General features: G+C 38.6%; 1 protein-coding gene across 2 annotated transcripts in view; it reads left to right on the top strand.

Moving 5' to 3' along the window:
- HDGFL3 (HDGF like 3) overlaps positions 1-21,974 on the top strand; it is a 78,826-nt gene that overhangs the window by 37,999 nt on the left and 18,853 nt on the right. For both annotated transcript variants that reach the window (XM_043434612.1, XM_043434613.1), the window contains exons 2-4: positions 11,887-11,963; positions 16,862-17,000; positions 19,719-19,877. In XM_043434612.1, coding sequence (XP_043290547.1) covers positions 11,887-11,963; positions 16,862-17,000; positions 19,719-19,877 — 375 coding nt within the window. The remainder of the gene's footprint in view (positions 1-11,886; positions 11,964-16,861; positions 17,001-19,718; positions 19,878-21,974) is intronic.

The following is a 21,974-nucleotide window of genomic DNA, read 5'->3' as shown; positions in this document are numbered from 1 at the left end:
TATTTTATTTTAAAACATTTCTATCCATCCATCACCCATTTATCTTACTTTTATATATTTTAATTTGTGCACATTATTATGTTTTATTCCTAAACACTTTAGCATGCATGTAATTAACTAGGATTTAATGTTTATTTACATTTTTGAGGTAAAAAGTCACAGTGAAATGCATGAATCTTAAGTATTCCATTTGATGCGTTATGACAAATTTATACACATTAAAACTCAAACCCCTATCAAGATATGAAATACACCATCCCCCCAGAAAATTCTCTTAGGCTAGTTTCCATCAGTCACACCACTCCCACCTTCCCCCAGAGGTAATCACTATTCAGAGTTTTTGGTTTTTTTATCATAAACTAGCTTTTTCTTTCCTGAAAATTCATGTAAATGGAATCATGTAATATTCTATTTATGCTGTATTCCAGTATTATTCTTTTATGTACATTTCTGTCATTTACCATAATGTTTTTGAGATTCATCCATGTTATTGTGTGATTAGTACTTTTTATTACAGAATAGTATTCGCTTGTAAGAATATACCACAGTTTGTTTAACCATTCTCCTGTTGATGGATATCCGCACTATTCCAGATTTTTACCATTCTGAGTAAAGCTGCCGTTATAGATCCTTATACAAATCTTTGTGTGAACTTGCATTTCACTTTCATTTCTCTTGGGTAAATGTGTAAAGCACTGTGACCATTTGATGTGTTAAAAGATATCCACAATAGATACCACTTCATATCTATTAGAAGGACTAAAATTAAAAAGACTGGCCACACCAAATGTGGGTTAGGGTGCAGAGCAGCTGGAACTCATGTATTGTTCAAGGGGTTATAAAATAATATAACCACTTTGGGAAACAGTGTGGAAGTTTCTTAGGTTGTTAAACATACACCTATACTATTGCCCAATAATCCTTCTCCTAGGATCCAAAAAAATGAAAAGCATATATTACCCTCCCAAAAAATTCACAAGAATAATTATAGCAGTTTCATTCACAGTAGTCTGAACTGGAAACAGTACAAATGTCCATCATTACATTGAAGAACAGATGCTGTAGAATACTACTTGGCATTATAAAAGAATGATGTAGGAATGATATTACTAATATAATATGAATTCATCTCAAAAAGACATTGAGCAAAAGAAGCCAATGACCAAAGACTTCTTGCTATTGTTTTTTTAAAACTTCTAAGTTCAGAAACAGGCGAAATTGGTCTATGATGACAGAAATCAGGAAAATAGTTGTCTTGGTAGACAGAAAGTAACCAAGAGAATCTGAGAAAACGTTCTGAGACAACTTAAATGTTCCATACTTGATTAGGGGCTGCTTATATGGGCATACATGGAGAAGGCAATGGCACCCCACTCCAGTGCTCTTGCCTGGAAAATCCCATGGACGGAGGAGCCTGGTAGGCTACAGTCCATGGGGTTGCTAAGAGTCGGACATGACTGAGCGACTTCACTTTCGCTTTTCACTTTCATGCATTGGAGAAGGAAACGGCAACCCACTCCAGTGTTCTTGCCTAGAGAATCCCAGGGATGGGGGAGCCTCGTGGGCTGCCGTCTCTGGGGTCACACAGAGTCAGACACGACTGAAGTGACTTAGCAGCAGCAGCAGCATATGGACATACACATGTATCAGAATCTCATTAGAGAAAAAAAAAAAAAAGAATCTCATTAGATTTACATTTAAGATCAGTGTATTTCACTATATATTAATTTTATTCCAATAAAAGTGAAAGTAAACCCTAAAAGTGTATTTTATACCTCTTCAAAATTGAACCTATGTGGCCAATTGCTTAAAAAACTGAGGGTAACAAAGCAATCTATAGATTCAATGCAATCCCTATCAAGCTACCAATGGTATTTTTCACAGAACTAGAACAAATAATTTCACAATTTGTATGGAAATACAAAAAACCTCGAATAGCCAAAGTAATCTTGAGAAAGAAGAATGGAACTGGAGGAATCAACCTGCCTGACTTCAGACTCTACTACAAAGCCACAGTCATCAAGACAGTATGGTTCTGGCACAAAGACAGAACTATAGATTAATGGAACAAAATAGAAAGCCCAGAGATTAAATCACGAAACCTATGGACACCTTAATCTTTCAACAAAGGAGGCAAGGATATACACATGAAAAAAGAACAACTCTTAACAGTGGTGCTGGGAAAACTGGTCAACCACTTGTTAAAGAATGGAACTAGAACACTTTCTAACACCATACACAAAAATAAACTCAAAATGGATTAAGATCTAAATGTAAGACCAGAAACTATAAAACTCCTAGAGGAGAACATAGGCAAAACACTCTCCGACATAAATCACAGCCAGATCCTCTATGACCCACCTCCCAGAATATTGGAAATAAAAGCAAAACTAAACAAATGGGACCTAATGAAACTTAAAAGCTTTTGCACTACAAAGGAAACTATAAGTAAGGTGAAAAGACAGCCCTCAGATTGGGAGAAAATAATAGCAAATGAAGAAACAGACAAAGGATTAATCTCAAAAATATACAAGCAACTCCTGCAGCTCAATTCCAGAAAAATAAATGACCCAATCAAAAAATGGGCCAAAGAACTAAACAGACATTTCTCCAAAGAAGACATACAGATGGCTAACAAACACATGAAAAGATGCTCAACATCACTCATTATTAGAGAAATGCAAATCAAAACCACAATGAGGTACCATTACACGCCAGTCAGGATGGCTGCTATCCAAAAGTCTACAAGCAATAAATGCTGGAGAGGGTGTGGAGAAAAGGGAACCCTCTTACACTGTTGGTGGGAATGCAAACTAGTACAGCCACTATGGAAAACAGTGTGGAGATTTCTTAAAAAACTGGAAATAGAACTGCCATATGACCCAGCAATCCCACTTCTGGGCATACACACTGAGGAAACCAGATCTGAAAGAGACACGTGCACCCCAATGTTCATCGCAGCACTGTTTATAATAGCCAGGAACATGGAAGCAACCTAGATGCCCATCAGCAGATGAATGGATAAGGAAGCTGTGGTGCATATACACCATGGAATATTACTCAGCCGTTAAAAAGAATTCATTTGAATCAATTCTAATGAGATGGATGAAACTGGAGCCCATTATACAGAGTGAAGTAAGCCAGAAAGATAAAGAACATTACAGCATACTAATGCATATATATGGAATTTAGAAAGATGGTAACGATAACCCTATATGCAAAACAGAAAAAGAGACACAGAAATACAGAACAGACTTTTGAACTCTGTGGGAGAAGGTGAGGGTGGGATGTTTCGAAAGAACAGCATGTATACTATCTATGGTGAAACACGTCACCAGCCCAGGTGGGATGCATGAGACAAGTGCTCGGGTCTGGTGCACTGGGAAGAGCCAGAGGAATCAGGTGGAGAGGGAGGTGGGAGGGGGGATCGGGATGGGGAATACGTGTTAATCTATGGCTGATTCATATCAATGTATGACAAAACCCACTGAAATGTTGTGAAGTAATTAGCCTCCAACTAATAAAAAAAAAAAAATAAATGAAAAAAAGTAAAAAGGATCTGGCACTATAAATAAAGGTCTTATATGAAGATCATAAGCTACATCCCTCACTCTTTATTATCAGCCTGAGTTGTTCCAGTTGTCCAGCTGGCTCCCTGCAGGTGCACTGTGAGATGTATTAATGCCCCATGTATGCTCCTTCAGAATCAGCAATGTCACGTACTAACACGGCCCCTCAGTAGCTCATCTGGCCTGCCCCCTACATAAAGCCTACAGTAAAAGCACTGCGTTCTAAATATATTGTGACCTCTCAAAATTACTTGAAATTTTTTAAAGATTAAAATGGCAAGGTTTTTCAAAGTTTTATGGAGTGAAAAGCAAATTGTCTTTTAGTGTGAGATCACTCTGTCAACTAACAAGTGATGGTTTTATATTCTTGAAGATAATTAGGAGCTGGTTTTCAACAGATTTTTTGAATTGTTATATTGCAAGTTATTTCCTTATTATGCTTGGGGTCCTTCTAAGAAAGTATTATTTTCAAAAAAAGAAAGAAAGTATTATTTTCAGATATTAAGATGATCTAATTACCTGTTTGTTAATTCAAATATACTCAAATTTTTAAAATTCTTTTCCTGTCCTCTTGTACACATTTCCTTTTTCCATACTGTGCTTTCTTCCCCTACAGTGAATTTGTTGACTTGTTTATAGACTTCTCTTTACCTGAAACCATTTTATAATAAGATCACAAGCTTTTTTCCCCTCTGTAATTTAACCTCACTTCATAAACTTTCATAGGTAAAATGGTCTTTTTATTTCTCCACATTCTTAGCTGGCCCCCACAATCCTTCTTATTGACATATTCAAAGAGACAAGTTGTTTGTCCTTGTTTTCTTTTCTTAAGCATAGAGATTCCTTTATACTATAACCTTATAATAGTTTTTCTTAGTAATGTTATTGAAAGTGTTCTGTGATGTACAGTTCTCTTCTCCTTCACAGCCAGGGTTACTGATTGTCTCTATGAGCAAGTGTAGGTAGGGCTTCCTTAGATCCTGAGTGAGTAAGGAAACCTTGGTCCTCGAGTAATATTTATTATGCTCCCACCTGGCATCAGGTGCTGCTTTAGGCAGTAGAGCTATTGTGGTGAACAAAACCAAGGTTCCCTCTCACAGAGATTATATTCTAATGTGAAGACACAACAGATATTCACTGTCAGGGGAATTCTTATAATAAAAATAAAGCAGAATAAAAGAATAGAGAATGACAGGGTAAGAGGTGCTATTTTAAGTTCGGTTGTAAGGGAAAAAATCTTCTGATGCAATGCTATGTGAGTAGACATTTGAACAAAGTAAGGGCATGAATGGACCATGAGCTTTTCTAAGAGAAGAGACACTGCCAAGGGAAGGACCTTGGTATCTTTGCCTAGCCCTCTGGACCTCAGGACTTCTCATCCTCCATTCAACCCCACCCCCAACTACCATCTGGACTCCTGTACTACCTGAAACCTCTAAGGGACCACTGTGTGGCATCTCTTACTCCAGCATTCTGATGAGATTCCCCTGATGTTGGTGCCTGTTTGTATTTTGATCACTTCCTATTCAATCTATTGATGAGAGACAGTTCCCCACATATGTTTTTGGTAATGGCTCAACACAAAACACTGGACAGGTAAGATAGCCAACTATTTATTAATTCCATAAACTCACTCCCAGAGGAGGAAGACACTGCATGCCATGCAAGGCGACCTAGAGGTTGCCCTCAGAAGCAGTGAACAGCTGGGGCAATGGGAGGTAGGTTTTGTAGTATCAAGAGAGTAGGGTTCCCACAGGAGGGTGTGATTGTCTTGTTTGAATAATTCAGAGGCTGGAAGGGAACCAAAACCTGCTACTTAGGGATAGAGAGACACTGTGCTTAGTCCCTCTGATGAGGAGTTTTTGACCAGGGGACCTTGTCCACGGAGCAGAATGAGGAAGAGAACTTGTGGGTAGGCCATTCAGAACCATCCCAGTGTTACAGAATGTTGAGGCAGCACATAATATTGAGCTTGCTGTCTTATACCACAGTCTGAACCAAATTATTTGTTTCCCAGTGAGTACTATGAACTCAGCAGAGTCACCAGAATTATCAGACTTCATAGCTTAAGATTGGAGCTTAGATATCTGAGGGTAATGAATAATAACTTAGTCAAAATAACAATATAATGTTTTAAATAAATTAGCATAGAAGATGATGACCACCACCCCCTTTTTTTAAAGAACTTTAACTCTTTAGCAAGGAAGTTCTGTTGTTTTTTTTTAAAAGCAAAATTTAAGGGTAGGAGAGAGCACAAAGTCCAGGAAGTTACTCTAGTGAGATATGACTGTCTATGCAGAGTATTCAGGAGGTAGAGAATAACCTTTTGCCATATTTTGTTATGAACAGATAGAGTATTCCAAGACCAGTTTGTTATTTTAACAGAGAAAACCAAATTCTGGTTTTGTATTAATAAGTATTTGACATTAATGGGTTTACAAGCTTTCACTTTTTAATATTACAAATAAATCCATCAAAACTGAGCCAGCTCTGGCAAAATTTTAACATTTCATTGCATATTTTTAGACTATTATTTGCAGTTATTGTTGTCCAGGGCAAATAAATTTCCCTTCGTACAAATCTACAGCTTTCAGTATCCAGATTTGTCCTCTTTTACACTATGGTACAACCGAGATACTTAACTTCAAGTACAGGACTAACCTTTTCCCATTAATAAACAAGAGCATATGCCATTTGTTACCTTTGCATACATGGTTGTACTTCTTGTCACTATTGCTCTTAGTATAGTCTCAATCTCCATATTAAATTATTATTTAACCAAAGTAACTAACTCCTGTTGCACAGAGGAGTTGAGAAATCGTCACATATAAGTGTTTTAACAAACCAGAAAAGCTCATGGATACACATAATACATATATCCTTTCCAGTACATTTAAAAGTGAAAAGTCATATATTTGTTAAAACTACACTTGGCTGGGGAGAAGGCAATGGCAACCCACTCCAGTGCTCTTGCCAGGAGAATCCCATGGACAGAGGAGCCTGGTAGGCTGCAGTCCATGGGATCGCACAGAGACGGACACGACTGAAGTGACTTAGCAGCAGCAGCACACTTGCTGAAGGCTTCCCACCTGGCACTAGAACCTGCCTGCCAATTCAGGAGACATAAGAGGTATGGGTTCGATCCCTGGGTTGGGAAGATCCCCTGAAGGAGGGCATGGCAACCCACTCCAGTATTCTTGATTGGAGAATCCCATGGACAGAGAAGCCTGGTGTGCCACAGCCCACGGGGTCACAAAGAGTCGGACGTGACTGAGCAACTGAGCATGCAGCACACACACTTGCTGACCAGTCGTTTCAGCATTCTATCTTAGGAATTATTCAAAGATGCAGAGATTATCCTTTAATTAATTTATTAGTCCAAGGTCTTAAAGAAACTGTGTTTGATCTTAACATCCCACAGAATATAATTACTATTGATATAGGAGAGTTTGTCAGAATTGTAATTTAAGTTTACATTTCCTTAATCCTAAACATTATATGGAAGTAATACTAGTATATGGAAGATACTAGTAAATTAGTATCTTCAGGAGAAACCAATTTTATTATATTTTTATTCACCTATGTTACACTCTACCATGATTAAATCCAGATAAAGACAAATAGTTGTTTTTAAACCAGAATTGTAAACCAGTCTTATTTGTTCAAAGATTCACTTTGATTACTTAAATTTGGATTCATGTATAAAAATATTCCTGTGAGAAGGGTTTTTTCCCTTAAAAGGCCACCACATTCAATATAGTGTAGCACTCCTTTAAAAGACTGAGAATTATATGTACATTTTATACATTTTTTAAGAGTATTAGGCAAATAAATGTGCACTGATGCAATTTTGCAGTCTCAGTGCAAAAATGCTGTAGATTTAAGCAGACTTAGTTAATGATAGGAAGCAAAGGTGGCTCATCTGAAGGACCCCCAGCAGGAGGGTGGAATGTCTTATCATTAACATCAGAAACAGCTGGGGAGCCGCCCTACACTTTTGGTGGGAATATGATTTGGTGCCGCCGCTCTGGAGAACAGTATGAAGGTTCCTTAAAGATCTAAACATAGAGCTGCCATGTGACCCTGCAATCCCACTCTTGGGCATATATTCCAGAGAAAAATGTAGTCTGAAAGAATGCATGCACCCCAGTGTGTGTAGCTGGAGGTTCTTAAAACACTGGTTCTTGGGCCTAACCCGCAAGATGTCTGTCAGTTAGCCTGGGTTGTGGACTGAGAAGTCACATTTCTCATGAGTCCCCATGTGGTGTTGATGGCGAGGGCCCAGGGATGAGACTCCAATAACAAGTTTCCTAGGAAACATGAGGCCCCTCCCTCCAGGCCCCACCTCCTCAGGCCCGAGGGACAGAGTCTCAGCTTCTGCCTGACCTCCCCGAAGTGTCTCTGCAGTAAGCAGAGCAGGCAAACAAAGAAAATAACAAGAAGTACTCTATATTCACTTTTTTAACTTCTTGAGGATTGTTATGTTCCTTTATATTAGATTTTTGTAATCTTATTAGCATCTATAACTCAATAAAAACAGAACTCTCTTTCGTTTTAAGAAATTTATATCTAATTTGTTAATACCCTTCCTAGAAAAAGGACAATCTTTCAAACTCATGCAAAGAAGGGTCAAGACTCTTTCGAGTATAGACACACACAGAGGCCTCAGCTTCAGGTCTACAGCTTCAGCTGCAGGTTAAAGGACGCACTAAATTCATACACTAACTGATCTGGATCTCAAAGGGCTTTTCTTTCCAGTAAAAGCAGGACTTATTCTTCTGTAAACCAGAAGACTGTTGTACCAGATTATTTGCCCTGTCGTACCCAAAAGAAACTAGATCCCCATCCTCCTATTATGGGAGTAACACACTGGCTGTGTGCAAACCAGAATCAGAACCAAACATAGCCAAGAACCAGAAATAAAAGTGAAAATAAAATTCAGGAAAGCAGAAACAGTAGAAAAATAGAAGGTTCAGTACTTTGGCCACCTAATGTGAAGAGCCAACTCATTGAGAAAAACCCTGATGCTGGGTAAGATTGAGGGCAGGAGGAGAAGGGGGTGACAGGACGAGATGGTTGGATGGCATCACTGACTCAATGGACATGAGTTTGAGTAAACTCCAGGAGATGGTGAAGGACAAGGAAGCCTGGCATGCTATGTCTGTGGGGTTGCAAAGAGTCAGACACAACTTAGGTGACTGAACAACAACTGGAGATAAAGTTCTGTTGCCACTGAGTATTCACTCTAGAAGCCAAAACAAACACAAAAACTGGTGCCTTGGAGGTGCACTCTTTAATTGGATCAAGAAGGTATATCTGCTTGAACAGCTCGGTATAATTCCAAAACTATCAAAGCATAATTTTCAGAACAGGACTCTCAATAAAATACAGTGAGTGCATGTCAACATTTAATACCTTTTTGAGGGAACCAGAGTGATGGTAAAGCCACTGTCTTGACACTGTTTATCACAGGAGGCACAAACTCAAATATTCAAAGAGGCCAAGCAAGTCGTGTAAGTAAGGGAAGCAGGCATCTACAGCATCACCTGGAGAAAGGTAGGCAGGTTATAGCTGAAAGAATAGACCTTGTCTGCAGGCAGCTGTTGATCATCTTCAGCTGATTGTTGCCTTGTGGGAATCAGGCTTAGTGTTGCTCAGCCCTATCTTCAGTATTTTTTCCACAGTAGCTATTAATCTGGATTTTAATAATGAATCTTCCAGTATTAAAGTGTTGACAACTAATTCAGTATTTTTAAAACACTGTATGAGCCAAACAAAACATTTCTTCAAAAAAAAAAAAAAACATTTCTTCAGGCTGGACATGGGCCTAAGAGCCATCAGTTTGTAGCTTCTACAGTAGATGTTAGTTACATAACATTACAGCAGAGGAAGAGTTCAATCACAAGTTAATGTCTTATGTGAAAAGTTTTAAAAGATTTTTTAAAAAGATTCACTTTCACTTTTCTCACAGGAGTGGAAAAAAAAAAAACCTGATGTGATAGTGTTTTGTCAGCTAGCAATTCAGTGCCTCCCACATACATAAACATATGCATTTCCATATTAATTTCTATTTTTTGTTCATTTAAAATATGTTCACTTTCTGGAGATCTGTATCAAAGCAGTGTGAATATTCTTAACGTTACTGAACTATAAGTTTAAAAATGGGTAATATGGAAAATTTTATATTAGGTCTTTTTTTACCACAATAATATATGTGTGTGTGTATATATATAAAAAACTGAAAATATATTGAGTTTTAGTCACAATGAAATTATTCATTTTAAATTGTCCTTATAGGATAGTGTATTGAATGTTAACATGTACAAGGTTTACACAGACGTTGTATAGTAAGTGGGCTTCCTCAGTGGCTCAGATGGTAAAGAATCTGCTGATAACGCAGGAGACCCAGATTCAATCCCTAGGTCAGGAAAATCTCCTGGAGAAGGGAATGGCAACCCACTCCAGTATTCTTCCCTGGAGAACTCTATAGACAGAGGAGCCTGGTGGGCTACAGTCCATGGGGTCACAAAGAGTTGGACACAACTTAGTGACCAACACTGTATAGTAGGTAACGGGACAAGCCTAGAGACAAGGAGATAATTTGAAAGGCTGCTATGGCCTTGTCAAAAGATCATGAAAACTTTTTTAGGGAACTAAATTTAGTAATGGGAATGGTATTCAGTTTGGAGACATTTCAGGAGCCAAATTGGAGAAGTTGGTAAAAAACTGAACATAGTGCTTGAGGAAATAATAAAAAAGATTAAGGTTTCTTTCTTGGTAACTGAGTGTGCCAATCCTTAAGACAGGAAACAAAACAAATTCAGAGAAAATTAGTTCAGTTCTAGACAAGGCATGGGATTTCAGGACTTGAAGGAAACCTAGAGGTTACCTAGTACAACCATCTCATTTTGCAGATGTGAAAGTCTAATATTAAGTGATGTTTTCTATATCACAGTTTAAGTCAGAAGCCAGACTTAATTACAAGTTTCTAGACTCAAAGTCCATCTTCTCTCAGTACGCCAGAACATCTGTTCTGTGACACATGGTTCATTCAGTTCAGAGAGGAATTTGTGATGTGTAGTAATCTTCAGGCTGTTGCCATATGTTAGTTAAGAAGGTCTTAGATTTCTTCAAGACACTGGATACCAGATCCTTTTCCTTGCTCGATAAACTACAAGTATGTCTCTCATAGCCTTGTCTTTGTTTTAAGCTGCTTGCAGGACCCATATGGAGAAGGCAATGGCAACCCACTCCAGTACTCCCGCCTGGAAAATCCCATGGACGGAGGTGCCTGGTAGGCTGTATGTAGTCCATGGGGTCGCTAAGAGTCGGACACAACTGAGCGACTTCACTTTCACTTTCCCTTTCATGCGTTGGAGAAGGAAATGGCAACCCACTCCAATGTTCTTGCCTGGAGAATCCCAGGGACAGGGGGCCTGGTGGGCTGCTGTCTATGGGGTCGCACAGAGTCGGACACGACTGAAGCGACTTAGCAGCAGCAGCAGCAGGACCTGTAAATAAAAATGGTTTGAAGGTATTTGTAATTTTAAGCCTGGGAGTTCAAAACAAACGTGGGGGCTACAGATTGGAGATTTAGAAGTCAAGGACCATTCCTTGAAACATTCCAGGAAATAATGGGTCTATATGTAGCATTCTAAAGAGTTTGGACTCTATCCTGTTAGAAGTTCTCAAACTCAGCTGTATGTAAGAATTGATGGATCTGGGGAAGGCTGATGATCTTTACTTTTAAAAAGTTCCAGAGGTTTCATGTGCACAGCTCTAAGAAGCTGTTAAAGGATTTGACACATTGAATATGCTTTTTAAAAACATAATTCCAACTTCAGCTTGTGGGGAGAGACTTGTAGTAGTCCAGGCAAGAGATACCTTTTAGCCACTACATAATATTTTGTTAATTTTACATAATTCTCCTATTTTGTAATGCTTATGTTTCTAGGGAGTGTGTGTGTGTATGTGTAAAAATTTGCTGCTATCCCCCCAAAGTGCATCTTTTTTGTTTCTTTGTTATTCTCTTGAATTACTTCACAGGGACAGATTCCCAAGTGTAATTCTATTGAACTGAAGGAAGTGAGTAGTTTTGGCTCCTGATTATGTGTTGCCATAATGGTTACCATCAGTTGACAGAGTTACTCTCCATATGATGTGTCAATATGACCTCTAGAATCATTTTATAAGGTTCAGGGAAAAGAAAAATGACTGGAATTTTTATTAGAGTAATTTTATTTTGAAAATAGCAATAAATTATCATGACAATGTTTGTTCATGTTTATGCTATTTAACCTGATTTTATCTTTAACAGATCGATGAACTCCCAGAGGGAGCTGTGAAGCCTCCAGCCAATAAGTACCCTATCTTCTTTTTTGGCACCCATGAAACGTAAGTCAACAAAGCAACATAAATTTTCAACAGTTCTGATTTGATTCTGCTAGATGACATATGTTGTTAAAAATCACTTCATATTATTTTATATGCTCTTAAAATCATTATAACCAATTATATGAAATTACAAAGGTAATTATCTTTTCTTAATGTCAAGATTTTTCATTTATTTTGAATATCATTTATTTCTGCTTAAATGTTGGGCATGACCCAGAAGTTTCCTTTAGGATACTTTTCAGCCCTAGGGTGGTTTCCTTACCATTTCCAGTCATTTCTTTTGTAGCTCTTGTATATTTCCCTGCTAGAATTATATCTTCCATTCGTATTTCACAGTCTCTCAGGCCTCTTTACAGTTTGTCAGTCTCTGAAGGAAACGTACCACCTTTGTAAGTTTTTATAATTCTGTTGGTCACTGAGTATAGGTTAAACTGTTGAATAAAGGACACTGAAAATACAGTGTCTCAAATAATATAGGAGTTTACTATTCTTTTTTGGAAACAACCCAGAGAGAGGCAGATAGATCAAGGTGGGTAGTCAGCTCTGTTCCAGGAACCCAGGTTTCTTCTGTCGTGTTGTTCTACCATTCCATGGGGGTATTGGTCTTGTCTGCTTATTTTGAAAAAAAAACAAAAAAGAAAAAACTGGCTCAGCAGCGCTCATGCATCTTCCAGATAGAGGGAAGGCAGAGAGAGAAGAGGTAAGGAAATGACAGGGAAATTGAATATGTCACTTATACTTGTGTTTATTCCAGTGGCAAGAACTTGGTCAGTCATAAGGCCATATCAAGCTGTAAGGAAGCTGGGAACATAGTCTCTAGCCAGGCAGTCCTGTTGGGAAACAAATTGGGAGGAGGAGTCCATTAAAAGGAAGAAGATGGTCATGGGTACTAGGGAACAGTAGGCAACCTTACACACTGAGAGCACATATGGTTGTTTACAACAAGGACACGAGTAGGAGTTGCAAATGGGAGCAAAAGCTAAAAACTATGATGAAATCTTGTAAGTCTTCAAAGTCAGGGTTGTCCCCTATGTTCATGTGAATGTTAGCAGAGCCAGGTGTGAACTTCTCCTTACTTTGCTATCTCTAGCACCCTCACATCTTCCTTATTCTCCTACTGAGAATTAGCCGGGAGAAGGCCCTTTAAGACATAGTTCTTGCTTGTCTTCATCTGAGAGACATGTTTCTTTCAAGAGGTTAGTTTTCTTTTCTTTGTTTTGTTTTTATCTAATAGACACTTGTGGACAATGCAACTTAATGTGTTTTTCTCCTTGAAGAGGTTGCCAGAGGCTTAGAAATAAATGTTTTACCAAAGTAATAAGTGCTCAGGGCTTTGTGATACCTGTTTTTGTATTTCCCTCATTCCTGACTCTGTTTTGTGTCTATGCATTATTTTGCTTTTCCTTTAGGACTTAATTCTAAGTGATCTGATTGTATATCTAGAACAAGGCAGAATTTAATAAACAAGATTATCACATTCCCACCATATACACGAAAGTCACCCATTTACCCATATTATGTGATGACTTTGATTCACTTAGTAAACATTTTCTGGGTATTCTTTGAGGCGCTTGAAATAAAAGTTGCCCTTTAAGAGCTTGCCACCTGGTATATTGCTAATAAATGTAACAGAATCATTCCAGGGAACAGTATGAAGGATTTTATGGAGCTTTTTCTTCTAGCATCCTTAATATAAGTCAGTGGCATAATTCCAAGTCTCAATTCAATAAAAGCATTTCTACCAAGGAGCAGTGTGTTATAGTCCATTTGTGAGTTTTCTGCTGGTTTGATCGTCTAGGAGTAGATTTTAAAACATCTAGAGGACAGTGAACTTCAGAAAAATTGTTACAAGATTGTTTTCAGCTGATCATTTACTAGATGTTGGGTGTCCTTGAACCTGAGATTATATGGCCTGGCAAGTGCCTAACATTCAGTCTCTGAAGGCAGAGACTGTGTGACTCGCTGAGCCTGTGTACGCAGTGCCACGCATAGTGCCTGGCTCACGGCAGGTGTTTTCAAAAATAGCCATTGAATGAGTTAAAACTGATTCAATGAAATAAATGCAATGGGGGGAAAGTATGCGAAAAGTGAGGCATTTAACAAGAAAACTATCAGCAGGAGCACCCCCCAGGCAGAGCCAGAATTCTCGGAACATGGCTTTGAATCTGTTGCTCAGACAGATAGGAGATTGGAGCCCACATTTCTTCTGCTACATATAACTCTACCCCTGTAGTTTTAGTCTGGACAATTCTTAAAGCAGCCTTTGCCAGAAAAAAAAAAAATAACATTCTTAGAGCATATTACTTTGAACAGTTTTATTTTCTGGTCTACCCTTTAAAATTTATAAAACATACAGCAAAGTTAACCAATTGAAAGGAGATTTGATTTGTAGAATTATCTGTAAACCAGAAAAACCCGAGATCATCTATCAAAAATAAGAATTTGCTTTAGAATAGCTCATTCAATCAATGTCCCTCTTTCTAGCAATAGCTCACATGGCCAGTTGAATCATTAACCCTGGCTCCTGTGGCATAAAGTACAGACAAGCTCTGGTTAGCATCAATATCTGACATGAACCTCAGGCAGCTTAGCCCACAGTTAATTCCTGTACCTAGAGTCAAGGACGACTGGAGAAAGGTCAAAAGCTGTAGTCTAATAATTCATGTCAAATTGCTCTACAAGTGAAATCACCAGACCCAAAGTCACATGTCCTTCTCATGCTCAGTTTGATTAAAATGTCCAGTAACCTAATAAACTATCTCTGGATGCAGTGAAATGCAATCATGCTGAACAGTTAAAGTTGAACAACCAAAGAAGATGTGGTGATTGGAGTCAGAAAGCATGCTTGGGTAATTTTATCAACTTGAATTCTTGATCAGCTGGGCAGTGTAAGGAAGGGACCAGTACTAAGATCCAGTCAGAAAATGGAATTTGTAAAATCAACAGTAAACTGTTAACCCATTATCTCAAAGTTTTTAATATCACTTCTGCTGATAAGTTCCAAATACACACCTCTAGCACAGACGTTTTCCCTGAATTCCACATCACCTGCCCAGTTGCCTACTTGACATCTTCACTGGGATATCTAACTAGGGTTTTCAGATTTAACATCCAGAACTCAACATGTCACCTTCAAATCTTGTTCTCTCAAAAAAATCTTGGCATTTCAGTATATTAAGTTCATTCTTCTAATTTTTCAGTCTGTATCCTTGGCAGGTGTGCATGCATGCTCAGTCATGTCCGACTCTCTTTGAGCCCGTGGACTGTAGCTCGCCATGCTCCTTTGTCTATGAGATTTCCCAGGCAAGAATACTGGAGTGGGCTGCCATTTCCTTTGCCAGGAGATCTTCCCGACCCAGAGATCGACCCTGCATCACCTGCATTGGCAGGTGAATTCTTTACCACTGAGTCACGTGGGAAGCCCACATCACTGGAGATAGACTCAGTTCCACCCTCTCACGTGCCATATGTGACTCATCAACAAATCACCTTGGCTCTTTCTGGAGAGTGAATTCAGAATCCAGCCACCTCTCACCAACACCCTGGTCCTAGTCACCATTGTTACTACAGTAGCCTCTAATTAGTCTCTCCACTTCTGCCCTAGTACCTAGACCTTCAGTGTGTTTTCAGCACAGCCAGAGTGACCCTTTTAAAACATAAATTGTCACACTCAGAACCGTTAATGGCTTCCCATCTGAGTCAAAGCCTTTGTAGTGTCCTCAGCCCCAACACGATTGTGCTCCCATCCTGGTACCTTTCTGACCTCTTCTCACAACTCTCTCTTCACTCATTTCACTCTAGACACACTAGGCATTCTTCCACCTCAGGGCCTTTTGTACTTGCTCTTCCTTCAACTTGCTCTCCTCTTCCCCAAATAACCGCATGGGTCCCTTCTTCACCCTCTTCAGTTCTTGAATGTTCCCTTTTCAGTGAGGCCTTCCCTCTTGATCTGTATTTGTAAAACTGTTAAAATCCACCCCAGTCCTTACTCTGCTTCATCTATAGATTTATTTATTTTTAGCACGTGGTACTATATTTTATTTATCTTTTCTATTGTCTAGACTCCTACCCTTGCTACTAGAATGTATGCTCTATGAGGGCAGAGATGTTCATCTTTTTGTTCCCTGAAGAATGCCCAGCACCTCTGAAACAGCTGACACTTTAGAGATGTTCAGTAAAATGTGAATAAATGAGTCTCAGTTTGAAATGCATCTCAGCCAGGCTGTGGGGCCCACCGTATCATCTGCCAGATTAATGTCATAGACAGTAATGCTGAAGACTTTGGTTTAAATGCTTGGATCTCTAGGCCAGCCTCAGGATTTATTCTCATTTTCTTTTCGTAATTATGACTAATTTAGGATTAGGTTTAAATTGGATGATTCTATCTGCTTTACCACTTCTAATTTTTTTCTTGTCTAATGCCTCATTAAACACTAATGATTTTTTAATTTATAGAAATAATAATAAATATACTAATGTGGCATATAGAGTTAGAATCATTTTTTACTCCAGTGTTTATGTTTTTACTGTATGTCTTAACAAACCCCTTACCTATGAAAGATTAGCATATATAAGTCTTAGTAAGTCTTAGTAAGTGGTCAAAGTAGACATCCTTAAAACTACTTGTTTAACTAAAAACCAATTTCAAAACAAAAAAGAAATTAGTAATTTAAAATCAAAGCAACACAGTCAGTGTTGCTGGCCTGTATACCTCACTGTCCATTTTTTTCTACCTTGAATTATGTGTGCAAAACATCTTGTGATATGTGCCTAACTCAAAGGGTTTATACATACTTATAATTTATATACTAAGATATGCTCTGACACGTGAGTTGATATTAAAAATACCTTACATTTGAAGGTCAGTTGTCAAATCTCTTTCTTATGTGTCTCTGCAGTGCTTTTCTAGGTCCCAAAGACCTCTTCCCTTATAAGGAATACAAAGACAAGTTTGGAAAATCAAACAAACGGAAAGGATTTAATGAAGGATTGTGGGAAATAGAAAATAACCCAGGAGTAAAGTTTACTGGATACCAGGTAACAATTTACTTCATTATCACTTGCTGTATCTCATTTTTAAATTTTAACTCTTTTGGATCTTTTCTGTGTGTCCTTCGTATTAACAGTTACCCACCACCCATCTGAGGTCAGAACTCTTCCCTGCTCCAGTCGCACTTCGGACTAAATGTTCAGGCATACCTTGCTCTGTTGCACTTCACAGATAGTGCATTTTTCACAAATCAAAGGTTTGTGGCAACCCTGCATTGAGCAAGTCTGTTGACCTTGTTTTTCTACCAGCACTTGCTCACCTTGTGTCTTGGCATCATATTTTGGTAATTCTCTCAGTATTTCAAACTTTTTCATTATTCTTCTATTTGTTAATAGTATCCAGTGATCTTTGAGATTACCATTATAATTGTTTTGGGGTGCCACAGACCCCACCCATATAAGATGATGAACTTAATTGATGTGTGTGTGTTCATGTTGTGTGTGTTCTGAGTGCTCCACTGATCAAGTGTTCCCCTGTCTCCCTCCCTCTCCTCGAGCCTCCCTGTGAGACACAATATTGAAGTTAGGCCAGTTAATGACCCTTGCAGTGGCATCTCAGTATTCAGGTGAAAGGAAGAGTCAAGTCTCTCACTTTTAATCTAGAAATGATTCAGCTTAGAGACTAAGGAAGTCATGTGGAAAACTGACATGGGCCTAAAGCTAGGCCTCTTGGAGCCAAACAGTTAGCCAAGTTGTGAATGCAAAGGAAATGTTCTTGAAAGAAATTAAGAGTACCACTCTGGTGAATGTGTGAATAATAAGAAAATGAAACAGCCTTATTGCTGCTATGGAAAAGGTTTGAGTGGTCTGAATTGAAGATCAAACCAGTCACAAGATTCCCTTCAGCCAGAGCCTAATTCAGAGCAAGGCCTAACTCTCTTCAATTCTGTGAAGGCTGAGAGGGTTGAGGAGGCTGTAGATGAAAAGTGTGAAGCTAGCAGAGGTTGGTGCCAGAGGCTTAAGGAAAAAGCTGTTTCTATAACATAAAAGTGCAAAGTGAAGCAGCAAGAGCTGATATAGAAGCTGCAGCAGGTGATTCAGAAGCTCTGGCTAAGGTGCTTCATGAAAGTGGCTCTACACTAAACAACAGATTTTTCAGTGTAAATGACACAGCCTTCTATTGGAAGATGCCCCCTAGGACTTTCTTAGCTAGAGAGGAGACTTCTGCTGCTGACTTAGCTTCAAAAGATAGCCTGACTCTTGTTAGAGGCTAATTCAATTGGTGGCTTTAAGTTGAAGCCAGTGCTCATTGACCATTCTGGAAATCCTAGAGTCTTTAAAGATTGTGCTGAATCTATTCTGCCTGTGTTTTATAAATTGAACACCGATACCTAGATGATAGCACAGTGTACTGACCACATGGTTTACTGAATATTTTTAAGGCCACTCTTGAGAACTACTGCTCAGAAAAAAAGATTCCTTTGAAAATATTCCTGCTTATTGACAGTGCATCGGGCCACCCACAAGCTCTGATAGAGGTGTACCATGAGATTAGTGTTGTTTTCTTGCCTGCTAACACCACATCCATCTGCAGTCCATGGATCAAGGAGGAATTTAGACTTTCAAGTCTTATTATTTAAGAAATACATCTTATAAGGCTATAGTAGCCATAGTTGGTGACTCCTCTGACAGATATGGGGGAAAGTTGGTTGAAAACCTTCTAGAAAGGATTCACCATTCTAAATGCCATTAACAACATTTATGATTCAAAGGAAGAGGTCAGAATATCAACATTAAGAGGAATTTGAAAGAAGTGGATTCCAACCCTCATGGATGACTTGGAGGGCTTCAAGACTTCAGTGGAGGGAGTAACTGCAGATGTGGTGGAAATGGCAAGAGAATTAAGAGTTAGAAGCAGAGCTTGAAGATATAATGTCACTGTTGCAGTCTGCTGTTAAAACTTGAATGGATAAGAAATTGTTTCTTACAGATGAACAAAGAGTGTCGTTTCTTGAGATGAAAGCTATTGCTGGTAAAGATGTTGTGAAGGTTGATATGACAACAAAGGATTCAGAATATTACATAAACTTATTTGATAGAGCAGTGACGAGGTTTGAGAGGATTGACTCCAATTTTGAAAAAAAATTCTGTGATGGCTAACATGTTGTCCAGCTGCATTGTCTGCTACAGAGAACTCATTCGTAAAAGGCAGAGTCAGCTGATACTGCAGATGTTGTTGTTGTCTTACTTTAAGTTGCCACAGCCACCCCAACCTTCAGCAACCACCACCCTGATCAGTCAGTAGCCATCTACGTGACTGACCCTCCATCAGCGAAAAGGTTAGGACCCACTGAAGGCTTAGATGATCATTAGCATTTTTGAGCAGTAAAATATCTTTAAGGTATTACATAGTTTTTTTAGACATAATGCTACTATAAACTTAATAGACTAGGGTCTGGTATAAGCATAATTTTTATATGCATTGGGGAACCAAAAAATTCATGTGACTTGCCTTGTTGTGATATTTGCTTTATTGTGGTGGTCTGGAACTGAACCTACAATATCTCCCAGGTATGCCTGTAATTCTGTTACTCTAAGAGGGTTCATGTCAAGTAGTTACTGGAAAACTGAAGTTGATAGCCCTTTATTTTGAAAATCTAGAGTAAGTTGAACTTTTTCTAATTAAAATAGAATGGTTCTTTTTGCAGTCCACGGTCTTTGCTATTTTTCAAAATGTAATTAGCTAATATTTTATTTTTTTCTTAGGCAATTCAGCAACAGAGCTCTTCAGAAACCGAGGGAGAAGGTGGGAATACCGCTGACGCAAGCAGTGAGGAAGAAGGCGACAGAGTAGAGGAAGATGGAAAAGGCAAAAGAAAGAGTGAAAAAGCAGGCTCAAAGCGGAAAAAGTCATACACTTCAAAGGTTACTGAGAAACCTTTCCCCTTGTTAATATACATAGAAATATATCAACTCTTTTGAGCCTCTTTCTTTAGAGACTAATACATCTGAAGGGAATAGGCAGGTAATCTTAGACGTGAGGGTAACTGCTATGAACTCTCGTAAGGGCTATTTGGCCCTGAAATACCACCTTCTCAGTTGGAGGAGGACTGTTCTTTAATCAAGGATATAAGAGTAGGCATCCCTCTGATAACAATCCCCAGATCAGCTCTGAAGAATTTAAGAATGTAGGAGACTTCAGTACAATTTAGGACTATGTGTGTTACTGTTGATGGAAGCGTAAAGATAGACTCAGACTCTTGTCTCTTTTCTTTAAAGACTGTACTTTGACTATTTTTTCAGTCCTATTTACTGATCACCTGCTCTATGTCAGACACTGTACTAGGTAGATACTAGTGAGCAAATCCAATTCCAGTCCTACCCTCCTATAACTTAACATCCAGTGGATTGGGGGTGGAAACACAGAGTAAAAACCAATAATGAATGTAAATTCTGGAAGGGCTATGAAGGAAATGAATGGGAGCAGGGAATGACAAAGTACATCTATTGAGATAGAGTGGCCAGGCCTTTCTGAAAAGACGAAGTTTATGCTGAGACCTGAAAGAGTCTGGAAGGAAGAGCTGTGTGTGGCAGAGCTCTGCAGGTGGGAGCGTTTGACGTGTTCCTGAATTGCAACAAGGCAGGCATCAGGATCAGGAGGGAGAGACCAGCAGAGACTAAACAATGGAGACTGGTAGGCCGTGCTGACAGCTTACTGACCAGAGATGTATTAAATATGTCTTTGGTTACCTGAACAGTATTGACCAGAGACGTTTCAGTATTCACGTACATAACAAACCACTGGCCACAGGCATAGTTTCTGCCTATGGTCAATAATGTGTTAAGGAGTTGGAATTTTTTTCCAAATGTAACAATAATTTATTGGAGATATGACATGATCCTTGATTTACAAATCAGAAGTTTAGGTTTTTCATACAGTAATTCACAAATGCAGTTGAAAAAACTGATATTGTGGAAGTTGTTCACCTTATAGAAACTTTAAGCAGGATAAATGGATCTTTGAAGATAAAGATTGGTACAAGTTTTGCTGTAATGGGTCTGTCACAAAGGTGAATCCTTAGAGAAATTACTTCCATTTAGATTGTGGTATTTAGTGACTGGATATACTTAGGAAACTCCTTAAAAACAAATATCATGGGTTTATTAGACTGTCAGCCTTTTATAGTCTATAAAACCCACCCAACTGGCATACAGGTACAATTGTATGAATGCATATTACTTCCTGTACACCTCATGAAGAACATGGTATCTGCCTTAAATGAGGATAAAGTTTGCAAATGACAAAAAAAAAAAAAAAGCAAATGACAGCAAAACAGTTAGAAAAATAACCCCCGTGGAAGACTGGATCTCCCACAGGGATTATTTTTTAAGCTGAATTTCTTTTAGCATTTTGGACTTCACTTAAAACACCCAACTGAATTAATTTTATTTAATTCATGATTGTCTGCTAAGCTTCTATGAAATGTGTTGTGCTACCCTAAATTATCTAAGCTTTCTAAGGTAGCTGAGATATTTAATAGTGTGTATATGTGACTTTTAAACATCCTTATTTTATTTCTCTTGTGCAAACCAGAAGTAACGGAACTCCTGCCTGGGGTGGACTTATAGTATAAAGCAGTGGAGAGGGAAAGGCATACTATACTTACTAAGGCTTATCTATTTTTAAATTAAAGAATCATTCCCTTTGCTTCCTTTACTGTCACAACTTTTGTGATCACTTGAGAACCATGATTTATTTTCAGTATCAATTGAATAAGCTAGCACAATGGTTCTCAAACTTTTACATGCACCAGAATCACCTGGGAATGGGGTTGTTAAAATATATATTGCCCAGTGCCACCCCACCCCAAAATTTCTATTTTAGTTGGTCTAGGGTGGGACCTTAAATATCCGTGAGCTGAGGTTGCCAACCTGGGAACCACATACCTGGGGTAACCTCACTGCTCTCTTTGGCTTTCCAAATATTTCGTTTTTGTTGTGTGTGGTGATTTTTTTTTCCTA

The sequence above is a fragment of the Cervus canadensis genome, chromosome 17 (assembly GCF_019320065.1).
Source record: "Cervus canadensis isolate Bull #8, Minnesota chromosome 17, ASM1932006v1, whole genome shotgun sequence".
In the NCBI taxonomy this organism is placed as follows: domain Eukaryota; kingdom Metazoa; phylum Chordata; class Mammalia; order Artiodactyla; family Cervidae; genus Cervus; species Cervus canadensis.
This window is presented reverse-complemented; position numbering and strand designations above follow the sequence as displayed.